The 24916-nt window shown below is 54.8% G+C and overlaps 2 protein-coding genes across 6 annotated transcripts in view; both read right to left on the bottom strand.

Moving 5' to 3' along the window:
• Nucleotides 1-229: 229 nt before the first annotated feature.
• Nucleotides 230-5033, bottom strand: FOXJ1 (forkhead box J1). 2 transcript variants are annotated; one of them, XM_040244597.1, is made up of 3 exons: nucleotides 4889-5033; nucleotides 3671-4336; nucleotides 230-1991 (listed from the first exon to the last, which is right to left on the bottom strand). In XM_040244597.1, exons 2-3 carry the CDS (start codon nucleotides 4166-4168, stop codon nucleotides 1224-1226), a joined length of 1266 nt encoding a protein of 421 aa, XP_040100531.1. In that variant the 5' UTR covers nucleotides 4169-4336; nucleotides 4889-5033; the 3' UTR covers nucleotides 230-1223. The 2 variants fall into 2 exon arrangements, with proteins under 2 accessions (XP_040100531.1, XP_040100533.1); XM_040244599.1 differs by having other exon boundaries at nucleotides 3671-5033.
• Nucleotides 5034-7201: 2168 nt separating this feature from the next.
• The window catches only part of RNF157 (ring finger protein 157), a 79301-nt gene continuing 61586 nt past the window's right edge, over nucleotides 7202-24916 (bottom strand). For 3 of the 4 annotated variants that reach the window (XM_040244564.1, XM_040244563.1, XM_040244562.1), the window contains 8 exons: nucleotides 24192-24424; nucleotides 21646-21754; nucleotides 20164-20275; nucleotides 19374-19561; nucleotides 19019-19084; nucleotides 18148-18196; nucleotides 15240-15350; nucleotides 7202-9236 (listed from right to left, as the gene is read on the bottom strand). In XM_040244564.1, coding sequence (XP_040100498.1) covers nucleotides 9115-9236; nucleotides 15240-15350; nucleotides 18148-18196; nucleotides 19019-19084; nucleotides 19374-19561; nucleotides 20164-20275; nucleotides 21646-21754; nucleotides 24192-24424 — 990 coding nt within the window. In that variant the 3' untranslated portion in view covers nucleotides 7202-9114. Of the gene's footprint in view, nucleotides 9237-11260; nucleotides 11302-15239; nucleotides 15351-18147; nucleotides 18197-19018; nucleotides 19085-19373; nucleotides 19562-20163; nucleotides 20276-21645; nucleotides 21755-24191; nucleotides 24425-24916 lie in introns of all 4 variants that reach the window. The other variant, XM_040244565.1, reaches the window with a different exon arrangement.

Raw genomic sequence — 24916 nt, forward strand, 5'->3', positions numbered from 1 at the left:
GCCTGGCTGCAGGGGAACACCCCCCCCCCGCCCCCCGCCACCCCCAGGGCTGCCTCTCAGTCCTTGTCTCTGGGGACACAGAGGTCATGGGGAGGGCATCAACTGGCACTCTGCAGGCCTTTGGTGCCCCCCCCATCTTCCTCCCAGCCATTCCCCCTTGGGAGGGGAGGCCCCCCAAAGAGTGGCGCCCGCTTTCCCCCAAACAAATTTGCAAGCAGGTCCATTTAAAATTTTTTAAAAGCTTTATTTTTAAAAATGTTTTACTGTAAATAACTTTTCATGAAAAAGTTAAGTTGCCTCACAGGGCAGGAGGGTGGATGTGGGACACAGCCTAAGGGGCTCAGGGTGGAGCAAGGCACTCCCCTGCACAAGCACAGGCAGGGGGCGTGGGGCGATCCCCAGTTTCCTGGTCCCAGTGGTTCTAGCAAGCACTGCATCCCTCCCGGTTAAGCCTCAGCTATAGCTACACTCACTACATTAGTCTTTCTGTCCCCCCTTCCCTCTGCAGCTTGGCTTCTCCTGTCCTCAACCCCGCAGAAACCCAACTCCCCGCTGCTCTCAGCCTCAAGTTGGGCTCAAAGATTAGGGATTTATACCTCTAGAGATGGGGCCAGAAGACCCCAGGGGCCTTAGAAAATCTCCCAGCACCCGGATCTCGGTTCAGTCTCCTCTCTTTGCCCCCCTTCCCCAGCTCCGCCCCACGTACTGCCGGCCCCGGCCCCAGGGAAGCTTGGCCGGGAGAGGCCTCTAGGGGGTTAATTTGCAGTCACCTAATTAGCATTTGTTGTACCTGGGAACTTTCTCTGGATAGAGACCTGGGGAGGAGAGCTGGAGAGGGAGAAGTCTTGAGGCTAAGACGCTCTGGGGCAGACCCTGTACTGTGGCTTCCAGCTTAGGCAGGGACCCTCCAAGCTGCAGCTCTCAAAGTGAAGGGGCCCGAGTGTGTCCTTGGGGCCGGGAAGAAGTGGATCAATGAAACACTGTGTGTATGGGGGGCTGGGGAGGGCAGGCAGCAACTCTGGTCCTAGGTCCCAGTTCTCAGCCTCCTGGGCTGGAATCTGAGGACGGCCTGGGCTGGGGGCCCTGTGTCCTTGTGGGGTCAGCCTTGGGAGGCCTGGCCCAGCCCCTGCCTGGGCAGTAGGGTTTCCATAGGCCTGCATTGGGGGGCAGTCTGGGCCCAGACGTGGGCGCTGTCCGGAGGGGGAGGGGCAGGGCCTGGTTTCTTACAAGAAGGCACCCACGCTGGCCCAGTCGTGCAGGTCAGTGGCCAGGGTGGCATCTCCGGCCTCAAAGAGGGGCTCCGGGGGGAGGCAGCTACTGCCGCTCTCGTCCCAAGGGTGCTGCAGGAAGGACGTGGCCAGGAAGGTCTCGTCGAAGTCCAGGCTGTCGGCAGCCTGCTCCACTGAAGCCCCCCAGGTGGCTGGGCAGTCGATGTGGCGGCCGTGGACGGTGAGGTCCACATCCCCGTGCGAGGCGGGGCTCAGTGGCGGGCTCAGCTCCAGGGTCTCCAGCGAGCCCAGCTCCCCGCCCAGAGTGCCAGTGTCGAAGATGGCCTCCCAGTCAAAGTTGCCCTTGAGGGGTTCCAGCTCGCCCTGCTCCTCCTGGGTGAGCAGCAGGGTGCTGGGGGGCCGAGGGACCTTGGCCACCCGCTTGGGCAGCGGCTGTTTGCGCTTATGCCCGAGCCTGCCCTCGCCTGCGCCCCAGCCCGCCTCCCCAGTGGCCTCCTCGAACTCCCGCAGCAGCTGTTGGGCCTCGGTGTTCACGGTCAGCGGCCCGGCCCACGGGGCGGCACTGGGCTCTTGCGCGGCCTGGCGGGCGAAGGCTGGGTGGATGTGGACCGGGGGCAGCCGCCGCTTCTTGAAGGCCCCGCTCAGCAGCCGCTCTGCATACTGGGGGTCGATGCGCCAGAAGCCCCCCTTGCCAGGCTCGTCCTTCTCCCGAGGCACCTTGATGAAGCACTTGTTCAGGGACAAGTTGTGGCGGATGGAATTCTGGACACAGGGAGAGAGAAGAGGAGGGTGGGTGAGTGGGCAGGGTTGAAGATGGGGGCCACCCAGTGCCAGTCCCCCCCATCAGCTTCTCTCCAATGGGGGCCGCTGGGAGGGATGGAGGGCGGCAGAGGCACTGCTCAGACCGGGAGGCTTTGGGACACCAGCCACGGGGCACCAGGAGCAGGGAGTGCTGTCGGGGGCTTTTGTTCCCTGTTGCCAGGATATCTGCCTGCTCAGTCATCCGAGCCCTGAGCCGCAGGATGGCTCTCAGTGCCACCCTGTCCTGCCCTCCCTCCCCTCCCCCTGCTGCTTGCGGCCTCTGGCCAAAGGCCTCGGCTCCCCCAGGGCCTGGACGGCCATCTCTCTCTGCCTGGGCCTGGCTGGCCTTCTCTATTTGTGAAGTGAGTGAGTGGGTGTGAGTGTGTGTATGTGTGTGTGTGTAGGGGGTGGAATCTGATGATTTTCCTTGTTTGTAGAGCCGCCCGCTGGCCTGGGCCCTCACTTCCCTGCCACCCCCAACACCTCCCCCCATTCCAGGCTCTGAGGCCTCGGTTGATTATTACCCGGCCAAGAGGGCCAAGGGCATAGCACTCATTCCTGGGGCCTCTCAGGCTTGGGGTAGGGTGGCGGGGGGTCTCTGCTTCCTCACGAAGGTTACAAACGGTACTGCCCCCGGGGTCAGAGCCCAGGCAAATGTGGAACAGCTTGGACCTGTGATCCTGTGGCCTGGGACACAGAGAGTGATCTGCGCATCCCGGGTCTCTGTCTCCAAGAAGCAGACGATCGAAGATGCTGGTGGTCAAATATGCTCAGGGCAAGGTGCGCCCAGCCTCCCACCACTGCCCTGCTTAGTTCATGCCTGGGTGCACAGTCCCAACCACGTTGGGGAACAGGGGTCTGGGGCTTGGACGGTGGGGCCGGCAGGTGGGTAGTGCCCCCTCGCAAGACTGGGATGTTTACACGGCAGCCTGGGCCCCTTGGCTGCTCTGTGCCAGGTTCTGGAGACTTGGCACATGAAGCCAGTGTGGGAGGCACAGCCCCTGTGGAAAGCACCTGGCTCAGGTAATTGTCCCCCCAGGGAGGTTGGTGAGAAGGGTGGGGAGGGGAGTGGTGGCAGGAAACCGGGGAGGGTTTGGGGTGGGGGCTGGGACAACAGCTTTAGGAAGGCCCCAGAGCCCTTCCACGGGGGCACAGCTGGCCTTCACACCCCAGAGCACAGCCCCTCTCGCCTCCCCGTGCTCCTCCAGCCAACTGAAACCAGGCAGGATGTACAGCCTGTTTCCCATTCCAGTCCGGTCCTGACAAACTGGCCTGGAGCAGGGTCGTGTCTAGGAATTCTAGGACTTGGGACAAAAATGTGTCCCTCAGTCCATCAACCTCCCTCTAGGGGGCCAGCGTCCACACATAGTTTAGCCCTGGTCTTTGGACTGGGCCTGCTGGATGAGTGACAAGTTCTTTCCACTTGAACCTCAAATTCAACACCCCTAAAGCCCTGTGAACATTCACCCTCCTTCCTCTCTGAAGTCACAGTGGGGGCAGTTCCAAGCACTGGGCTCCCTAGAGGTCCTTCCTCGACGGCCTTCCTCCCTCGGGCCCTGGTTTGACGGCGCCTGCGGATCTAGATCCGCGATGCGAGTCCAGCCCGCGAGAGCATGGGCCGGGCTGGAGGGCCTCCCTACCTGCCAAGTGGGATCAGCGTGGCGGAAGTAGCAGAAGTTGTCCGTGATCCACTTGTAGATGGCCGACAGGGTGATCTTGGTGGCCTTGCTGGCCTGCATGGCCATGCAGATGAGCGTGGCGTACGAGTAGGGCGGCTTCACGTGCGGGTTGGTGGCGTAGTCCACGTCGTCGGGAGGCGGGGCCTGCAGCCCCGGGGGCGCGCTCCGCGACGTGCACGACGACGTGGGCTTGCCGGGCGTGTGCGGCTGCCCCAGGCAGGCGGGGTCGGCCGCCAGGGGAGACCCCGGCGCGGCCGAGCCTGGCACCTGGTGGTAGCCGTGGGGGTCGGTCCCCCCTGAGGGCAGGGCAGGAGCCTTGGCGTTGAGAATAGAGAATTCCTGCAGCCACTGCAGGCTGGTCAGGCTGTCATCCAGAGCGTCGGGCTCCTCCAGGCCGCCCTCCGGCCCGGGCTCCTCCGCCGCCCCTACCCCCGAGAGGCGTAGCCAGCTCTCCGCCATATCTGCGGGGACTCTCCGAGGGGGCGGTCAACATCCACGAGCCGAGCCGAGGGTGGCCGGCCGAGCTCTCTGGCCCGCTGACGCCCGCGGCTCGAGTTACACAGTCTCCCGGAAGAGCGCTTCCATCCCGCGACCCGGGGGTCGCTTCCTCCGAATTGAATGAGGTGCCTGCAGGGACCATAGCGGGAACTGAGCCCTCTTACCCCACCCTCGACTAGAGAGTGTGCGCAAGGACGGGGCGGGGGGGCTCCTCTAAAATCGTCCCCGCAGCTGGGGAGGATCTTTTACTGCCTTGGTCTGGGAAACAGAAGCTGTGCCCCGTGGTCCAACCTCCGCAGGGTCCGCCTGGCTCTTCCTCTTTGATGTTTTAGAGGAGACTTAATTAGTCAAACGAGGGAAGAGTGTAAGGGACATCCGAGGCCATTCTTTTCTCCCCAAGAGTGGGAAATCAACCCCCCTCCCCTCCCTCCATAACAAATGGAAATGGGGCGAGGGAGCCCAGGAGGACAGTATCTTTGAAAAGGGCTATTAGGATGAGGGAGCAAGGGGAAGGAAGGAAGGAAACAGGATAGAGAGTTATAGGGGCGCGGGAAGTGAGTGTCCCCCAAACTTCTCTGATGTCGTCCCTCGGGCCCGCCACTTCCGTCGGGGAAGGATGGGAGAGCGGGCTGCTACCGACGCCCTCCCTTTCCGCGGCCGGCAGACCACCCCATCCCTTACCTGGCTCAGAGCGCAGCACGGGCCAAAGGAATGTTCTGGAAGAAGTTCCTCCCACCCCCTGCGGCTCTCTGACACCCCACCCCCAGCTTGATGGCCCAGCCAGCAGTCCTTGTCGCCCCCACGCCCGACGGCGCCTCTCTGAACGCCAGAGGCCGGGGGACCGGCATTAAGTAGCAGCTCCGAAGGCTTCTCCTGCTGCCTTGGCGACGCTCCGCCCCTATAAACAGCTTCCGCTTCTGCCATTGGTCAGTGTGTCTCCAAGGGGACCGCGGGTTCTTAACACTCTCTCTGGCGGTAACTCTCTTCGAACTCCCTCCTCCTGCCGCCTTCTCCCGCGCCACGCAGCCCCCTACCCGCCACCCGGTCCCGGCTCCAAACATTCCCGCGCAAGGGCCCCGCGCAGGGTTCGGAGAAGCGCGCGCCTCGGCGCTCCAGCCGAGGCCCCGGGGTCCCCGGGTAGGCCGTCCGCTGCGGGAACCTCACTCCTGCCCTACCCCGCCCCCTTCCCACCTTCCCGTCTGGGCTGCTCCGAGGTGTAGACGGCTCCTGGGACGCAGCCTGGGGCGCGGAGGCCAAGGCTGGGAGCGGCTTAGACTCGGGGACCGCGTGCTTGGGGTTTTCCTTTCCTCTCTGGGTTGTGAGTGGCACTTCCGCACGTTTCTGCGGCCTATCCCGGTCTCCCGACCCTGATTGTCGAGTGGTGCCCGCAGTCAGGTCTGACTCTCGAAGCCACCTGCCGCTTAGGTCCGCAGACACCCACCCCCATGGCGCATAGGGTAATCATGCTTCCTGGGAAGCGCTCCCTCCCAGCCCCATCCTCAGCAAGGTTCCCAGAAGTGGACATCCCAGGAGCCTCTTCGAAAGTGCCTCTCCCTTCCAGAGAGCCGAGGAAGCTGAGCCAGTGAGTGGTACCCAGAAAAGCTATGCCTTTGCCAAATTCTCCTACTCGGATCATTTGCTTCGTTAATTTCACCACCCTTTAAGTGATGAGGACCAACAGCGGACTGTAGTCCGTTCTCCTCCCTTCTCCCAGCCTCCCTCCAGTCACCAGCTTTCCTGCTCTTCAATTATTGAGCAGCTGCAGTTGGAAGTTCTCCGGTTTAAGGGCGGGGGTGGGGGGGTGGGTTAGGGGGAGGGCTCGTTATCACTCCTTTGCACAGGAGCTGTGACCAGGCCAGCAGACAGTCAACTCCCATCCAGAAACATGTCTTTCCCTATCCCTTGTCCTAGTTCACTCCTTCATATCCAGCTTGTCTTGAAAAATAATGAGTGCTAGAGAAAGTGAGACAGAAACTTTCACAAATAAGCCAGCTGTGCAGTTAACGGCTCTTTCCTTGTCAACAGTTTTATTCATTTTTAAGAATCATGCAGCAATCCATAAATGTTGCATCCTTGATGTCCCCACTGTAGTGTGCCCACAAGTGTACTCCGGGGAGTGAGGGGTACACAGATGGCACAACAGGACACGCAGACTCCCACATACTAGGTGTGCAGATCCTAAAGCAAAGTGAGAAACCAGCATGCCGAGATCAGGTGGACAGGACATGAACTCTTCCCAGGTGAGATGGCTTAGAGCGTGTGGATCTGTGCCCAGGCGATGCCCCAGCGTGGGCATGACCTCTGGGGGGATGGGACTGGGGAGGGGAAGGAAAAAGGGCTCCGTGAGGAGGCCAGGGTCATGGCACCACTCAGAAGTGAGCTCACAGGTGAGTTCAGACCCGAGCATGGCAGGAAGGAACCGCAAACGGGAATCTGTGGCTTCATGGGAGAAGCCAGGCCCTGCCAGGTTCTCTGGGTCACCTGCTTACATGATGGTCTCCAGACGATGGCTGGTCATCTGCCCTGTTCCCTGACCAGGCTGAAGACCAGCCTCTCTGGATGGGCTATTTCTAGGAATCTTCCCCCCCGCCCCCGGCTTTGGTCAGACCATGTGGCATGCAGGGTCTTAGTTCCCAGACCAAGGCTTCTAGGAATCTTTTTTCCCCCCTTTGGTCAGACCATGTGGCGTGCAGGGTCTTAGTTCCCAGACCAAGGATCGAACCTGCACCCCCTGCAGTGGAAATGCAGTCTTAACCACTGGAGCACCAGGGAAAGTTCAACTTGCCAAAGAGCTAAATGAGAGCAGAGGTGGGGGGCCTGGGGAGAGAGCCGGAACTGTCTGAGAAACAGGCATGAAGAGCCATTTTTTCACCCAGGTCGGTCTTGGTTATGGAGCCAAGGCCTTGAGGAATCTGAGCTTCTTCCTGGGAGAAGGCAGACCCTCCAGAAAGGGTGAAGACAATGGCTTCCTCTTAGGGTTCCTGGCCACTGTGGCTACTGTTTACCTGCCTCTCCTTCATCTCAAGTAACAGCACACTGTGACTACTACCTGCCGAGAGAGCAGGTGGGTCTGAATACCACCACCCCAGGCTCAGGGAGGTCCCATTCCCTAATGTTTCTGGGGCTCAAACTTCAGGGAAATCAGTCAGTGGGGTTATTGCTTATGTCTTAAATAACATAGGGGCCATACGAATGTTTCGAGGAGAGAAAGGACATGAAGTGGGGCCTGAAACAGCAGAGTCCGCTGCATGATTTTAGAGAAGGTGGACGTGGAAACTCAAGACAGAGGCAGAGACTCAGGCTTGGCTTGTGTAGTGTCTGCTGGAACTACAGGCCTCCCCATCCCCCAGAGCAGGGTATGAACCACAGCCACCAGTGTGCGGGTCACCACCCGCCTGGCAGCGCAAAGAAACTACAGAGAAGGTGCAAAAGGTCCCCTGGGCTTGGGAAGGACCTGAAAATTTCTTCGAGGGTCACAATACCAACTATTAATTCAGGTCATCGTGGTGGACGTATCCTAGGGCTCTGTCAATCACATCTCTGCCTCACAAACTTTTGGATCCAGCTTTGTTTCCCAGTCTCAGGCTCCACTAAACAACGACCTCTTCCAAAAGCCGGCAGATAGCACATCTATCTGAGAGCCGGGAGGAACCCACTGACAACACCAGTGTTGAGACAGGAACAGCCAACAGCTTACGGTCTGGCCTTGCTGTTTCAGGGTGTCAGTTATATGTCCTACACGGACTGCGGTGGGGTGGGGTGGACACATGGTTTGAATAATAACCTCTAAATCTCTAATGAGCCTATGGAAGGTAATACCTCCTCCATCAGGCTCAGCAGACCTGGGGGGGAGGCAGAGGAGGACAATGGGTGGGGAGGGGAGCCCCCTGGGTTACCCCTGGCCCCAGCTCAGCCCTTTCCCCAACTTCCTTTGGGGCTCCTGGGCACCAATTGAGAATCACCGGTCCACCCCCTCTCTCAACCTGTTTCTTCAACTATTTAAGAAAAGGGGGTGGAGATAGCTACAGTGGGGATAAGAAGGCCACTTGACAGGGCGGTAGTGATGAAACGTGATACCACACGACAGCTCCTAACATGTGCCTGGCACATAGAAGGGGTTACACTGTTTTTGTGGTGTCACCTTAGGATGGAGTCCCAGGCCTTCTTGAGTGCACCTGATCATAAATAACCCTCCGGAAGGGAGCCATGTAACTAAGGGATCCTCAGATTCAAGCACGATTTAGCCTCCTTCCTAAGCAGACAGACACATGAGGCACTGCCTCTGCCACCAGAAAGAAGCAAGAACTGTTTTCCCAACCAACCTTCCAGTGGTTGCCACTGTTCACTGTCCTGGAGAAAGGACCTCCTAACGCTTTTTTGAGGGGGAACTCCACTTCTCGTGCAATATGGCTTTCCCTTTTCGCAGGAGTCATCCCCCAACCCCCACCCCGAACTGGAGGTTTCAGATTGGTCATGATGTCCCAGAGACCAGAAAATGCCAGGTGTTTGTAACGAAGTCACGCAAACTCCAAGTCCTCTTGGTCTACCCGCCTAAGGAGACAAAAGATGCACAAGAAACAACTGGTCCCCGGGCCTCAGCTCCACCTGAAGGTCAGGATTCGGTGGAAACGTTTTCAAAAAGTCTCTGCGGAGGGTCTCAGGAGCTGCAGTTCATCCCGTGGCTTTAGCCCTCAAGGAGCAAGGAGGCTTCTGGTCCCTTCTGAGGGGAAGGATCATGACTGCGGAAGGCTGGGAGAAGGAGCAGGCGCCCTCAAGCATCCAGCTTCCACGTGGGTCTACAGCGTCTCCACGTGTCTTGCTGAGGATGCCCAGCAGGTCAGCGGTGCAGTGAGGACAGGAAGGGATGCGAGGACAGGAGGGGGCCCCTGGCACACAGGCCAGGGTTCTCAGACGGCCAGAGGCCCCCACACGCAGGGCCTGTCCTCGGGGTCCTCCAGGCTTCCGGAGGACAAGCGCCGGCGCTGCATGTTCCGACGACTCACCACGTTGTCATCGGCCTGCCAGGCACCTGAGAAGAGAAATGCAAGGTTACTCGAGCTGGACCTCCAGATCGGTCCAGATGGTGTCCCCAGCAGGGCAGCCTGGGAGTTCGGCACGAAAACTGGCAGGCTGCCCATTACTTGGAGCTCCCACGGTGTGCCAACCACAGCACGTGAGGAATCAAGAGCAGTGGTGCCCACTGGGCCAGGGACAGTCACGGACACTGGGGCGCACAATGGCGGGACACGTGGGATGGTCCCTGTTTTGTGGGACCTTGCCCTAGGACTGACATTTGTATCTTTATTTGGTCTTAAAATTTGCTTCAGTGTTACCGCAGACAAGGAAAAGGAACTGGGTCTAGCTGAGATTTTAGTGAGGCAGGAGGAAGTGGATGGGAGGGAGAAGAATGTGTTAATTTGGGCCCAGAGTTGATGTTTGCTGTAGGGGCCAGGGTGGAGCAGGAAGTGCTTGGCTGCCCAGAGGGTGCCAGGGACTGAATGGCATGGGGGAGGACAGGGCAATAGCCATTGCTCTCTTTCTGCACCCAAACAGTCCACTGAGGTTTGCTATCAGCTGGTGCCATCCACCTCAGGAGATATTAGCCCCAGAGCCGTGGGGTCCCATGAGCACCATCTCCTAAACTCATCATCCTGTCCTCAGTCCACAGCTCCTGCATGAGAAGCACCGGCTGCCCACGCTGGAAACGCCCACACCCCTGGGTTGGGGCTTCTCTCTCCTTTGTGCTGTGTATCCAGTCACGACCTCTGGCTTGTTCACCCTCTGCTGCTGTTTAGTCCCTAAATCATGTCCGAGTTGTTGCGACCCCACACACTGTAGCCCACCAGGCTCCTCTGTCCATGGAATTTTCAGACAAGAATATTGGGGCGGGTTGCCATTTCCTTCTCCAGGGGATCTTTCCGACCCAGGGATCATTGAACCCAGGTCTCCCCCTTGGCAGGAAGGATTCTTTACTGCTGAGCCACCAAGCAAGTGCTGTGCACTCTCTGGTCATGTCTAAATCTGTAAGTCAGAAAACTGGGTACACCCCCAACTTGTAACATACTGACTGTGTGACCCTGGGCAGGTCATTGTACTTGGAGTTCCAGTTTTCCCATCCATCAGATGGAAATGAGCACTTAGCCCCCAGAGTTGCTGGGAGAGATAAGCGAGGTGACACGGCAGAGTGCTGAGCAGGGTGCCTGACTCTTAGAATGTGCTCGACAGCTGGGCCCCCCCACCAGCCTTGTTCAGGTTCATCTCCCCGCAGCGGGCCTCCAGCCCACAGACTGGCTCCATCCATTCATTATTCCCTCCAGTGCAGCGAGAAACTCCTTCCAGGGGAGAGGAGGAAGCCCTAACCCCCTGGAGTTGGGGAAAGCCATCCAACCTCTGGCCTGAGAACCTCTGAGCCGCCTCTCCCAGCTTGTCCCACACGGTCCCCCAGCCGAAGAGGGTCCAGCGTGTGCCGACTTCCTCCCCCACTTGCCCCCCTCCTCATGCCGTGAAAACTGCTGAATCCTTGAATTCCTCCACTGCACTGTGACCTTCTCCTGGGCAGAGCCAAGAGCCACATCTGGCCCAGCAGGGGGCTCATTCAGAGGACAGAGCCTGTGACCCCGGACTGGAGGCCTGAGGCTCAGTATATTCTCCTATGATGGAGGCCACTCATGAGGGTCTGGGGTCAGCCTTCAGTTAGGCCAGCCTAAGACACGAAACCCTTTAATGGCAGAAACGCTAGGATTAAGTGGGTAGAAACTGAGTATTTCTCATAAATGTCCTCGTGTGATCATCCATCCTAAACCTCTGATACTACCCTGCAGAGGTGGACCCCGGGCCAGAGGAGTCCGTGGGACAGAAAATCGTTAGGTATCTCTTGCAGCCAGACAGAATGTGGGGGTCCCTATTCCCTGGAGGCACCACAGATTGGCCCCCTCTAAGGATGGCCCTCTAAGTGTGACGGCATGACGAGTAGGCCAGATCGCCCTTCTAAGTTAAGAACCCCCAGAGACAGTGAGTTGTTTGTTCAAGTGTATAATTTGGTAGAACTCATACCTATTCCTCAATGTTTAGGGGGCAGGACTCCGGAACGGCGGCTGTTTGGTAGGAAAGACCAAAAGCAAATGGTAAACGAGAGAGAAGACACACAGACACACACGCAATGTACAAGGTCAAATGCCTCCACTACACCGCTACCACCACCAGCTGCCAGGTCTGAATGCCTGAGTCCTTGCTACCAATGCCACTGGTCCAGTTCCTGAGCCAGGGCACACACATGGCTCCTTCTGAAACCACCTCAAGCCTCTGTGCTCCTGGGCTTCGTGACAGTACCCTTTCTTCTAAAAAGGGCCCTTGCTGGACCCATGGCCAAACCCTGCTGCTGCTCGGCTCCTCCTGTTCAGAGGGCGAGCCTAGGTGCAGCAGGTAAGCCATTCTGTCCAGCCCTCAGCCAGAAAAGGGAGCCCGGAGATTCAGGATCTTTCAGCAGGGGCAGAGAAAGGTGCTTCTTGCTCAATTCCATCCTGGGGACTCAGAAATGGGAGAGTGGAGAGACCTCTAGAGGCAGATTTGAGAAGCACATCCAGGGTGCTTTTGCATACCCCTTCCTGTCTCTCAAAGTGTTAGTCACTCAGTCACGTCCAACTCTTTTCGACCTCTTGGACTGTAGCCCACCAGGCTCCTCTGTCCGTGGAATTCTCCAGGCAAGGATACTGAAGTGGGTTGCCATTCCCTTCTCCAGGGGATCTTCCCAACCCAGGGATCGAACTCTAGTCTCCTGCATTGTAGGCAGATTCCTTACTGTCTGAACCATATTCCCGTCTCTGCCCAGCCACTAATTAAATATAAGGGCTCAGCTCCGACCATCCTGTAGAGTCTCTCCAGGAAAAGAGGATGTTCACTTCAATTTTTCCTTAGTATCTGGGAAATGTAACCCTTCCTAGTAGTGTCTTAGTCTTGGGTTATTTCAGGTCTCCATAAGTACTTTTTTGTTTTCTTTTTTTCTTCTGGTCGTGCTGCATGGTTTGCGGGATCTTAGTTCCCTAACCAGGGATCGAACCTGGGCCATAGCAGTAAAAGTGCCAAGTCCTAACTACTGGACTGCCGGGCAATTCCCTCCATAAGTATTTTACATTTCTTTGGCAATGCCCACTCCTGTACAATGCAGTAATTTAAAAACATTTGTATTTCCACTAAACCAAATTATCTTTGCTTTTCCCCACCACTCCCCAGAGCCTTTTCACAGAACTGTCACCAGTCCCCTGACTACTATCCTGCCACTTGTGTGATAGGCCATCATATTCCCTGCAACCACATCTACCTAGCACGCATTCTAATCTGCTCACCACCTACCCCTCTCAACTCAGATTTCCTCCCTTTGGGAATCTTTCAGAACAACCTCAGAATATACCATATTCTCACACCTCCCCTTAGTTTTAGGGTCCAAGAAGATCCAGAAGCTTCTTAGAGAAAGAGGGGCTGGATTGACACAGGTGCTCTCTCAGCATCACTCCCACATGGGTGATGAGAGCGGGGAGGATGGGGACGTGAGCGGTCCTCGCCGCCAGCTGGGAATCCTGGCAGAGCACGTGTGTGGCTGGGGGCGGTGGACCGTGGGATATTCCCCAGGCTCTGCTGCTCGTGGGCCCTCCGTGAGGGGACTGACGTCCTCGTAGAGAGGGAGACCCAGTGCCTGAGAAGCTGTCCTGGCGGCCAAGCCAGCCTGAAGTCCCTCAGTCATAGGATGGAACTCCGAACTTCCAGCTGAGTGTGATGAAGCCTGTCTATTCCATGGGACCTACCAAAGTGGGTACTTCTGTCATTAACCTGCCAGATCCTTCCCGAGAGTTCCCCAGCACTTTGCTACCAGTGTGATGCTAACAGTGGAACTGGAGAAACATTTACCGAGAGAGCAGTGCACTTGCCCTCTCCCGTAAGAGCCTTTGAGACCTCTGGGCGAGGCTACGTAGGGACCCCTTATGCCGGGGCCCAGGGCAGCCGCCCCAGCCATGTGCCTTCACGTCTGGCCCGAACGGTGAACTCGGTTTAATCTGAGAATGGCTGGCTCCCGAGATCACCATAAGGAATCCCAGGTCTCACGCCCCTCCTGCAAGCCCAGAGTGGAATAAAGATCTACCGGCAGGTTGGCCAGAGGGAGGGAGGGAGAGGAGGAAGCAGAGAGAATGGGATCAGTTTCCACCAGCACGCTTGGCTGAAACAATTCCCAGCAGCTCCCTCTGCCAAAAAATGAGGGTGGGAAGGGGGGGGCCCCTGCGGGGAGGCAGGAACCTAGATTTCTCTCTTAAAGCCCAGTGTGCACAGCTGCTACAGACACAGGGCAGAGTGAGGGCAGAGATGTCATCTTCCCCAAAGTGAAAGTGTTAAATCACTCAGTCGTGTTGACTGTTTGTGATCCCATGGACTTACCAGGCTCCTCTGTCCATGGGATTCTCCAGGCTACAATACTGGAGTGGGTAAGTCATGCCCTTCTCCGGGGGAATCTTCCCGACCCAGGGATCAAACCTGGGTCTCCTGCATTGCGGGCAGATTCTTTACCATCTGAGCCACCAGGGAACCCCTGGTCATCTTCCCCAACTACTGACCAAAACAAATTCTTCCCGTAACCTTTGCCCCGGACTCATCCACACTTTTGCGGAACAGGGATTCATCTATTCTCACATTTTTTTTTTTCTTGAAAAAAAATCCCAGCATGTGGAATACAAGCTTTTGCCAGTTAAGAACGGAAGGCCCAGCGAGAGCCCCTTGGGTGTGTGCACGCCCAGCAAGCTCAGGGTCAGGCACGAGTGAACATGAACTTTCACAGAGTCTGGATAACATAAATGAGTTTCAAAATAAACAAACCGGACAGACAGACTTACAAATTTGGCAAAAAGACATGAGAAACACATGGACAGACAGAAGCCAGGTAAGGAGCGGGAAGGCAGGAATGAAGTGGGCCCTGGGCCCCAGCTGCTCCCAGCACAGACTTGGCAGGGTTAGCGCTAAGTGGGGAGGTATCTCTGGGAATTATAGCTTCCCCTGCCGCAAGCCTGCGCGGGGCCAGAGGGGTGAGGACCCAGGTCTTCCACAGGCTGATGGAGAGTGGCAACCACAGAAGGCTGTCCCTCCAGCCCCTAGCCACGTCGCCGAGCTAGTAAAGCACTGGACCCACGACAAAGACGTGGCTGTCCTGAAGCGAAGGAAGTCTTCGTTTCAGGGCACTTTAAAAGATTACAGAACCACGCAACGTGAAGGCAATCTCTGCCGTGAACCCAGGAGAGGCAATTTCTACCTAGTTCACTGGGCAAGATGTGGCTTTAGAGGAGCCCTTGCAAGCAAGGAGTAGAGGGACCTCAGTGCCTGGAGTGTGACCGACAGCTGGGCTTCTCCGTGAGAATGGATCCCAGATTCAGTTTAGCACTGTGGGAACACATCAGGGGCACCCTGATGTCCCTGGGAGAGGGCCAACTGAGTTAAGGCTCCAGGGAGAGGAGGCACCCTCCACCCCTGATCTCTCCTCTGGGATCCACATCCAGTGAGCATAAGCAACTGGTGGTCACCCAGGCCTCCCTGGGTCACAGAGCCACTCGCTCATCTATGAAACGCTGACTCTCAAATTCCTCTCTGATCCTAACAATCCATGCTCCTCTGGGGAATTGCAAGTTCCCTTTTCAAGGGCTCAGGGCTCTCTGAGACTTTCTCACAAAGGTGGTTGGTGTCTGCCTCCAAAGCTGCTGATAGAAGCAAGACGTGGCCCCCTGCCATGGGATCTGTAAGACTGTGATGGATGCGCCCTGTCAGGCCAAATCGGAAGAACTGGGAGGGATTTTTGCCCCTTTTCTTCCTGCTCAGAGCAGGGATCTCTCTTTGCTCAAGGACTCTCCTTTCAGCAACTGGCTTCCAGCATCTTAGCAAAACCCATGCCTTCTTGCAGGAACTCCAGGGCAGGAGGTGGGTGTCCCAGGGTGAGAGCAGGGGTGCGAGCAGGGGAGGGAGCGTCTCCCACCAAGTTCATGTTCAGCAGACTGCCACTCACCGGGTAAGCAGACCTCAGAGCACAGCTTATTGTCCAGTGCTTTCACGCTGGCGATGTCAAAGTCATTGTTATTGTCACACTCCATACCTAGAAATGCGCATGTCCTCTGGCCTGTAACGGAGTTAAGGCAGTTAGAGAGGGGCTGGCTGTGTTTTTTCTCTGCTTTGCTGTCCTTAAAATAAAAATCTTAAGGATGGAGACAAAAAAAAAGAAAAATCATATATGTTAAAAAAAAAAAAGACAGTAATTAAGTGGGTAAAGAGTGGACAAAAAAGGAATTAAATTGTTTGTGTTCTCCTGTCCTGCTGTTTCTTTAACAGGCTCCTTTCCAGCCTTTGTTCCTGGGAAGTCAGACCTTGGGGAGGGCTGCAGGATGTGTGCCCAGGCCCAGAGCAGGACTAAGTCAGGCTGGGAAGAGCTGGGGGAGCCACCGGGGAACCAACTCCGCCTCTGGCCCATGACTGTGGGTTTGTATGGGGTGTGTTTATGACTAATACACAGAACATCAATTAAAGCTCTTTGGTTCCATAATTTTGCCCATAAATCAAAGAATTGCTTAGTTCGCAAAATTATGATTTATTTTCTGATGAGGCTTAATTTGTTATTCTGAGTATGTTTTAAGGCAGCAGTGCCCAACCTTTTTAGTACCAGGGACTGGTTTTCTGGAAAACAGTTTTTTCACATACCAGAGGGTGGTGGGGGATGGTTTCAGGATGATTCAAGCTCATTACATTTATCGTGCACTTTATTTCTATTATTATTACATCAGCTGCACCTCAGATCATCAGGCATTAGATGCTGGAAGTTGGGGACCCCTGTTCTAAGGGACTGACCAGAAACCTACAGTCATGTAAGATGGGGACAGTTTTAGATGTTATTTTTTTCAAGACTCTCCCCTCTTTTTTTTCTTGGTGGAAGGGAGAGGAAGAAAAATACAGCTACCGTGCTGGGCTCTGGAATGTCAGGCAGAAACAACTTGCTGCCCTGCACTTTCCAGAAGCTAGTATTAACTGCCAGGGCGACAATCACAATGGGGAACTCAACCCTCAAGACATCAACTGCAGCGCCCAAACCCTGCTTGGCGCAGTCTATTCGCCACGCTCCTCCTCCCCGGCTCCCTGGCCAGGTGGGAGGGGTCCAGGGTGCGTGCGCCTCCCCCTCCCGCCCCCCGCCCCTCCCCCAACGGCCAGCGCCAAAGCAGAAGCGACTAGCGTGACACCTGCGTCCAGGCTGGGATCCGGGTCTGCTTTGGAGGTCACCCTTCTGTGGAGGCGCCTCAGAGCAGCGGAGGGAAGAGACACCGGTTCCTGGGCAGCCGGGTCCTCCCGTCCCAGGTGGGAATCCCAGCCCCGCCCGATCCTGCTTCCCTGCTCTGCCTGTAGGTCCGCTCTAGGTTTACTAGAAACAAAATTCTTCCCCCTGAAGATATGAATGACCTTATTTACAAAACAGAAATAGAGTTGCAGATGTAGAAAGCAAACTTATGGTTGGGAGGGGGAAGAGGAGGAGGGCTAAACTACGAGATTGGGATTGACATATACACACTGCTGCTGCTGCTGCTGCTGCTGCTAAGTCGCTTCAATCGTGTCCAACTCTGCCCACCAGGCTCCCCCGTCCCTGGGATTCTCCAGGCAAAAACACTGGAGTGGGTTGCCATTTCCTTCTCCAATGCATGAAAGTGAACAGTGAAAGTGAAGTCGCTCAGTCGTGTCTGATTCTTTGCGACTCCATGGACTGCAGCCCAACAGCCTCCTCCATCCATGGGGTTTTCCAGGCAAGAGTACTGGAGTGGGGTGCCATTGCCTTTATGTAAAACAGCTAACTAATAAGGGCCTACTGTATAGGAGAGGACACTCTACTCAATACTGGGTAATGAGCTATGTGGAAAAAGAATCTAAAAAAGAGTGGTTGTATCTATATGTATGTATGTATATAATAAAATATTATACACAATACTTACAATATTATATATATATAATATATATATAATGGATTCATTTTGCCATATAGCAGAAACTAACACAACATTGTAAACTATTCCAACTGAGAAAAAAAAAAACAGATATAATTGAGTCTGCTGCTGCTGCTGCTAAGTAGCTTCAGTGTCCGACTCTGTGCGACCCCATAGATGGCAGCCCAACAGGCTCCTCCGTCCCTGGGATTCTCCAGGTAAGAACACTGGAGTGGGTTGCCATTTCCTTCTCCAATGCATGAAAGTGAACAGTGAAAGTGAAGTTGCTCAGTCTTGACGGACTCCTAGCGATCCCATGGACTGCAGCCTACTAGGCACCTCCATCCATGGGATTTTCCAGGCAAGAGTACTGGAGTGGGGTGCCATTGCAAATTGAGGCCTAAATGACAGTAAAGAGAGTCGGCCCAATAGCTTACAGAACACTGGCCTGCCCTGAGCTGCCGAAGTCTCTCCTCCAGCCTTCACTGTGCCCGCTGCTGCTAAGGCCCCTCTGCTACTATAACTACAGCCCTTTTCTTCACTAAAGGAAAACCAGACCTCCTGCCTGCAGTCCTTCCCACCAAGTGATGGAAACTGCCCTCTGCTCCTGCTGCAGCTCAGCTCCAGGGCTGCCCGACCAGCTCCATGAGACTCAGCTGAGAAGCTGAAGCAGGAAGGAAGGTGAAGGCAGCTGCCCAAGAAGCTTCAGAATCTAGGAGAACCACCTGCATGATATCTTCTGCAGCCTTGGCTCGGGGGCCCGGAAAAAGCGGGAAGGCCACTGAGGTCCTCGGATACCCTGCTGGCTTTTTGCTATTTCATCAAGAAGACAACATCTCTCCAAAGCCACACCCTTGAGCAGTGCCACCCAGTCCCACCAGTGCCCCTTTCTGTGCCGTTTAGTGAATACCCAGGAAAGAAACATGGTAACAGGGAGCCAAAGACCAGGTCTTTTACCATCTTCCTGTGTGGGCGACGCATCCTCTTCCTCTAGAACATCATTCCCCTAGGACGGAAGGAAGGTGCTATGAGTCCAGAAAGCAGTGACATGAGTGTACCGACTGGCTGAAAACAGCGCTAACCAGCCTCCTGGTCTCTGTGCGCTTCCCATCCACGTGAGACAGCGTGGAGGCCCAGCAGAAGCAGATTTTGCCTGGTGAGACAGGATCAGCCTGTAGGGGCCAGGTCTGAGGCACATTACAGACGGATCCTAGGACCCTCAAGAATAGCCTAGGTAATAGTTTAGCTCACACTGTCTCTCTAAGGTGGATGTCAAAGTTGTGAATTGAAAAAGCAAACTGTGAGGGCAAAGCACTTTCAGAAATTCCTTAGGATCCCAAACCCTGTCCAGGTATGCCTTTGAGAACTCATGGCTCAAAGAAAAGTTCTGGTGTCCTCACTGTGAGCTGAATGCTCCTATACGGCCCCACCGCTGGGTCTGAGCACTTATGCTAAATTACAATCCTGACTCCTCTACCGGATGGAGCTCCTGGATGGGTGGAGTGGGTGACAGGCGGGCAAAAGCCACGTCACTCGGTTGGTGTCCCCCCAGTGGAAGCACTGTGAGCCGGCTGTCCCGGGTGAATACTAAGCGAACGGAGGACAAACACCCTCTCGATGGTCTGGCCTGGAAGACTTCCCTCTAGAACTCTCTGCACGCCTGTTAGACTGAGACCAGTGCCCTCGCTAATCGGGCAGTCCTTCGGCTCTGCACCCGCCTCTTAACAGGCTTCTTCCAGAACAGCTCCCGTCCCATTCGCACCCTCTGCCAGCACCGAAGGCACCTAGACTGGGGAGGGGGCACCACCGTCCTCCGCCTGGCTGTTACCTCTGCGTCCTGCTCCTCGGCAGCGAGGCCCATGAAGCTGCAGTCTGGAGATGCCGCGGGCGTCACCTGCAGAAGAGCGGTGAAAATCAAGGTGCAGACACCAGCAGCTCACCTCCCCAGCTCGCCTGGCAGCAAGCCCAAACCAAGTCCTCAGGACAGAAGTGGTGCCAAACCAAAGAGCAGATACGAGGGTGTCTTTGACTTAAGGACGCGGTACCGTTTTCTGGGGCTCCCTTCCTGAGCACCGGAGTGGGGGGGGGGACTTTGTGATCTCCCTGGCAGACCCTGGGTCGAGCTGCTTGGGATGAGCCTGCAGAACCAGAGCGGCGAGGGCTATCCCGCGCCCCCCGCTTACCTCTTCTTCATCTGAGGGGGTCCTGCTGACGGCCCGGGGGGAGGGGAGGGCCTCCCCCTCCTCTTCTGTGCCAGGGGCGATGTAGGAGCCGGACATGGAGGAGACGGTGTCGGTGCTGATCTGGGAGTGCTGGCTCTGGGAGGACACCATGGACATGACCGACTGGGCCAGGCTGCTGCTGGCAGGGTCTTTGGAGACAGGAGTTGGGCGGGGGAGGAGATGGAGGTCAGACACAGCTGCCGTGGGCCGACTGGGAGCAGGGTTCTCTCCCCGCACCCGGGGGCTGTGAGGACCGTGGCAGCCTGGACTTGCCCTCACCAAACAGTGTTTAGATTTAAGGTTTGCCAAGGTTTGGCTCCTTTACACTTTATTTAAGTTTAAATTTTTTCTTTTTTGGCCATGCTGTGGGCCATGCAGGATCCTAGGTCCCCGACCAGGGATCAAACCTGAGCCCCTGGCATTGGAAGCTCGGAGTCTGAATCACTGGACCCCAGGGAAGTCCTTATCCTTTACATTTTAGACCTCCGAACTCAACCTCAGGGGTGAGGAAATTTGCTTTTCCCTGACACGATGTTAAAAGAAACCTTCCAACAGCAGGACTGGGAGCAAGTTACCTGCCTCCCCACTAGCTGGGGGCAAGACCACCCTCTCAGTGCGAGACACCAAGTCCCGCTTCCCTCTCAAGTTGGGCCCTGCTCGGTGTGGCCGCTGAGGTATCACTTGGCTGCTTGCCCAGTCCAGCCCAGAGGAAATACTAGAAGCGCCATGGACTCCAGCCCTCCTCAGGTACCTTCTGGGGAGGAAATCGTAGAGGAGAGTGGCGTTCCCGTGCAGGACGACTGGTCAATAGCTCCTGACGATGACAGGGTCAGGTTCTCACTTTCTGGGGTGACACCGCATTCCTGGGGAGAGGCAGAGTCAGAGGGAAGGGGTCAGGGCAGGGGGCCTGGGCGAGGGATGGCGGGGGGTGACGTGCGAGGCAGGACCGGTTTCTCCTGTCATCCCTCCTCTACAGCCCTGACCCGGGCTGGCTGGCTGTCTCCCCGGGGAGGTACGAGCGCCTCCTGCCCGAGGCCCAGCACCTGCTGGAGTCACACAAAGACGGCAGCTCAGATGACCCAGGTCAGCTGTGACACGGGAGCACCCAGGCTTCCCCAGGATTGCAAACAGCTCTCCTTCTGAAGGGGAAGAACACAAAACCGGTCGAGGCCCTGGAGCCCTCCTGGGCTTCTCCTCTGGGGTGGGGGGGTTGGTTCCAGCTCGATGGATCTAACATAAACACCATCTCCCTCCCCAGCCCACACCGGCTCCCGACGCCCACCCCGCCATCCGTCACCTGGGCTCGTAACCTCAGTCCACCCCAGGCAGATGCAAAGGTCTGTTGGTTCTCTCTCCTCCAGGCATTCTTCTCTTGAACTGTAGTGCAGGCGTCCCCACTGCCTAGCTCTGTCTGTCTCCTGCCTGAGCCTGTCTGCACACTTCTGCCAGGGGAGGCCTGGTGGGGCCAAGTTCCCGCTGTGCCACTGGCCTGCTCAGGGCCCCCACTCCTGCTCCGTGCTTCACGTGTACCGTCCCTACGACCAGGAATGTTTCTCTCGCCTTTCTTTTCAATGTCTGAGAAATTCTGCCCCCTTCAGTGGAGGCACAGAGTCCTAACCACTTGACAGCCCGGGAATTCTTCATGGACCATTTTTGCCTGTGAGTATGGTCCATTTTAAAAGTCTTTATTGAATTTGTTACGATATTGTTTCTGTTTTATGTTTTGGGCCACGAGGCAGGTGGAATCTTAGCTCCCTGAACAGGGATTGAACCTGCACCCCCTGCATTAGAAGGCGAAGTCATAACCACTGGACCGCCAGGGAGGTCCCACCATGGACCACTTTTTAAAGTGAGCATCCCCGCTCCTAGCCTCGACCCTCCCTTACCTGACACACCGACCCGTGGTACCACCTGCCACACACACTTTGACTGTCTTTGACTGTCCTGCGTGTCCACCCCACCCCAACTGCCAAGCCTGTAATAAGCACCATGAGGGCAGGACTTCAGTGTCTCTCCATCGCTGCTATCCTTAGCACAGAGGATCACGCCTGGTCAAATACACAGGCCCCATACTTTGTTGAAAGAATGAGTCTAGTGACACCTTTGCTGAGTCTCAGAGAGTGTTCAGAAGGTGTTTGATGAGTGAATGAGAGCAGATGGACCGAAAGAGGCCAGCAGGTTGGAAGGAAAGGACCCAGAGTCCAAAACCCAACAAGGATGGCGCATATATTACCTCTCCGAGATGCTGGCCTGATGGTCTCTGAGACAGCTGTGTCTCAGATTCACTGCAGGAACGCTCATCGTCCTCTTCGGGCAGCACGGAAGAATTCTGGGAGATGGACCTGTGTGAGGCCGGAGGGAGAAACAGCTGCAGCCAATGCCCACTTAAAGAATGGAACTCGCCTGCACCCCCATCAACTAGAAGTCAGAGGGAGCAGAGGGCCGTTGGGGGCACTGCAGGGAACTCACCTCGTAGGAAGGAGTAGAGACGTGGGAAAAGGCACCAAGGTCTGAGACCTCTTCTGGGTGTCAGAAAAACCTGAGTTTTCCCTTTTGCTCCTTCAAATAGTTGTGTCTGAACTTGGGGAAAACCACTGGTATTTTTAGGGTTTCAGTATTTTCATCCGTAAAATACCCTCCTTTCTTCTTTCAGGGAAACATGATTTGTGCCTGTATGGACGCCCAGTCATGCCTGACTCTTGGCCACGCCATGGACTGTAAGCCCGCCCGGCTCCTCTGTCCCTGCAATTTTCCAGGCAAAGAATACTGGAGTGGGTTCCATTTCCGCCTCCAGGGGATCTTCCCCACTCAGGGATTGAACCCACGTCTCCTGCACTGCAGGCATATTCTTTCCCACCATGCCAGCTGGGAAGCTCCATGACTTGTGCCAAGGTGGATGTAAATACTTAAGAAATACAGATCACAAGGCTCCTTCAGTCCTCAGACTAAGTGACGCTCTCCAGGGACGCTCCCATAGATGACCCTAACGATGTCACCCTCCCTACACCTTATACCCTCCTGAAACAGAACATGTAAGTTTTATCCGTCTGGATCCTCCTAAGGACCCATGTACCATCTTATACTCCTCTCCTAAAGGATGGGATAACTCCGCCTCAGGCGTTGTTAGCCCAAGCCTCCAGTGAAATGAGCAGCTCCGGCAACAGCCCAGAGGGTCTATGCCGCCCGGGACCCAGGTCTGGAGGGTTGGGGGCCAGCGTAAGGAACTCCGCCCATGGCAAAGGTCATGAGGAAGGAGGCTTGGCACACGCAAAGGCGTGATCAAGCCTCAGGAAACCCCGTTCCCGAGCATCTAACCCCAAAACCAGAGTCTGTTTTATGCTCTCACCTACGCCTCTGACTTTACGGGGGGCTCTCCCCCATAACCGTTTCTCTCGGAGAAGGAGTAAACGTGCAGCTCCAAGGCAATAAAAATTCCTGGGCGTGACAAGCGTGTTTCAGCTTACGAACTCCTCTGAAGGTTATCTAGCCCGCCTGTATAGGTTCGTCTGGCCACATGTGATTGTTTACAACCTCCCAATCTGAGAGGCACGAGATGTTTTAGACTTACTAAAGGCAAATTCTTTTGGGGAGTTGGAAATTATTAGTATAGTGGGTTGGTTAAGAATTATATTGGTGAAGGGTTTTTCATTTGTTGTGTCAATAATTGCTGCTAATTCCCTGCTTTGGGTGGGACAAGGATGTCTCAGGTCAAACCTTTCTGCTGCAACCATAAACAGCACAGAGAGTTTTGGAGTATTTTGAGAGTCTTAATTAGCATAGGGCTTTTCTTATCATTGAGTCAATGATTGCCGCCAGGCCTCCATATCCTTAGGCACCTGGGAATATATTAATCAATGTATTTGGAATATAGAAAAGGAAATATAGTAGTTTTTGATGTTAGCAATACTAGACTTTTTGAGTTAATGGATTTTCTCTTTTGTAATAGATCACTGTGCTTTGTTATAAATCACTGTGTCTTTGTTATGTAAAAATGTAACTTTATCGCTATCTTAAGACTAAATAGATCTTAAGGGGAGCATTGATGAAAGGATTTTCATTTGTTGGGCTGATGTTTGCTGCTAAATCTCCATATTCCCTGCCCGTATAATGAATATAACTAACATATAGGAGAAATAAGTATTAACCTTTAAACATATAGGAGAAATAAGTATTAACCTTTAAGATTAATCCTGTTAACCTTGGGTTAAATAAATTCCTTTCTTGATTGTAACTCACTACACCCTCACCCTATAGGAATGCAACTTTATCTGGAGGGTGGTGCCTGGTTTAAGAAAAAACACCCTTGGAAGAAATAAGGTTTTTGGGTATCAGAAAGAAAGGATCATAGAATGTCAGCAGGTCTCACTCATGGCCAGAAGATGATGTAATATCCCTAAGACCCCCGCGTGACTCTGTATTCATCCCTATGTGTAACAAAAGGTATATAAGCAAACCCAAAAATAAAGAAATCGGATCAGTTTCCGGAAAGACTGATTCCACCATGTCGCTTCTTTCTTGCTCCCGTTTCTCTGGCTGAATTCAGCCTCTTTTCTCCACTAATTCTCCTACTACACTATCCGTTTCTAATCTCTCTCTATATCTGTAATTAAATATGTATTTTTCCAAAGACGCCGACGCCGTCCCCCCCGCCTTCGAATTACCCTGGATCCACCGGGGCTGGACCCCGGCACTGGAGTGAGCACACAGGAGTGGAAGGATGGACCGAAAGCATCACGTCAAGGACCCCAGGGCCAACGCTGTTGCTCGCCGCCTACTCACTTGGAGAGACTCTTTTTGAGCTTGAGTCCTTGGCTGTCGGAGAGGCGGTCAAGGGGGGAGAAGGTGCGGACGGGAGGCAGGTGGCCGTCGCTGCCGTAGGAAGGCAGCATTCCTGAGAGGTGTCGGTCTCCAAGCACGTGGAGTGGGGGGACTGCTGGGGATGGGGTGAGGGGCCCGTTGAGGGCCTCCAGAAGAGATACCACCTCATAGCCTGGCGGAATGTTCTCTGAGGACTAGGGGGATCGGAGACAGGTTGAAAAATTGATTAGATACTTTTCATTTTATGGTATGAGTGTGTTTCTTCCTCTACGGTGGAAAAATGCTTCCTTTTATATCTAGTCTGGGGGTTCTGCCAAGAAAAGCTTCTCTATTAGAAGCAGAAGAAAGAGAAAATATCAGAGAACCACATGTGCTGAGACTCTACTTATATATGAGCTTCTTAATAATGTTTATTTTTTGATTATAATAGAAATATATGTTCTTTACAGGAAATTTGGAAAACACCTAAAAATGGAAAAAAAAAAAATCAACAACTGAGTCACCCAATTGATAACTTTCATCAGCCTTCTAGTGTATTTTCTTCCAATTTTTTTCCCTCTGTACTGTTTACACAGTTGTGATCAATCTGAAAATAATAATTTTATACCAAGCTTATTTCACAGAACATAATATTTTCCTTCACATGTGTTCCTTTTCATAGACACCATACCTTTCCTAATTCTCCC

This window comes from Oryx dammah, unplaced genomic scaffold, assembly GCF_014754425.2.
Source record: "Oryx dammah isolate SB20612 unplaced genomic scaffold, SCBI_Odam_1.1 HiC_scaffold_8, whole genome shotgun sequence".
Taxonomy (NCBI): Eukaryota; Metazoa; Chordata; class Mammalia; order Artiodactyla; family Bovidae; genus Oryx; species Oryx dammah.

Bases quoted from the DNA above. Each gene is read 5' to 3' on its own strand.
- FOXJ1 (XM_040244597.1), bottom strand. From the start codon at position 4,168: ATGGCGGAGAGCTGGCTACGCCTCTCGGGGGTAGGGGCGGCGGAGGAG. The intron at 1,992-3,670 runs GTAGGGAGGCCC...CCCTGTGTCCAG, and splicing joins ACGCTGATCCCACTTGGCAG to AATTCCATCCGCCACAACTT.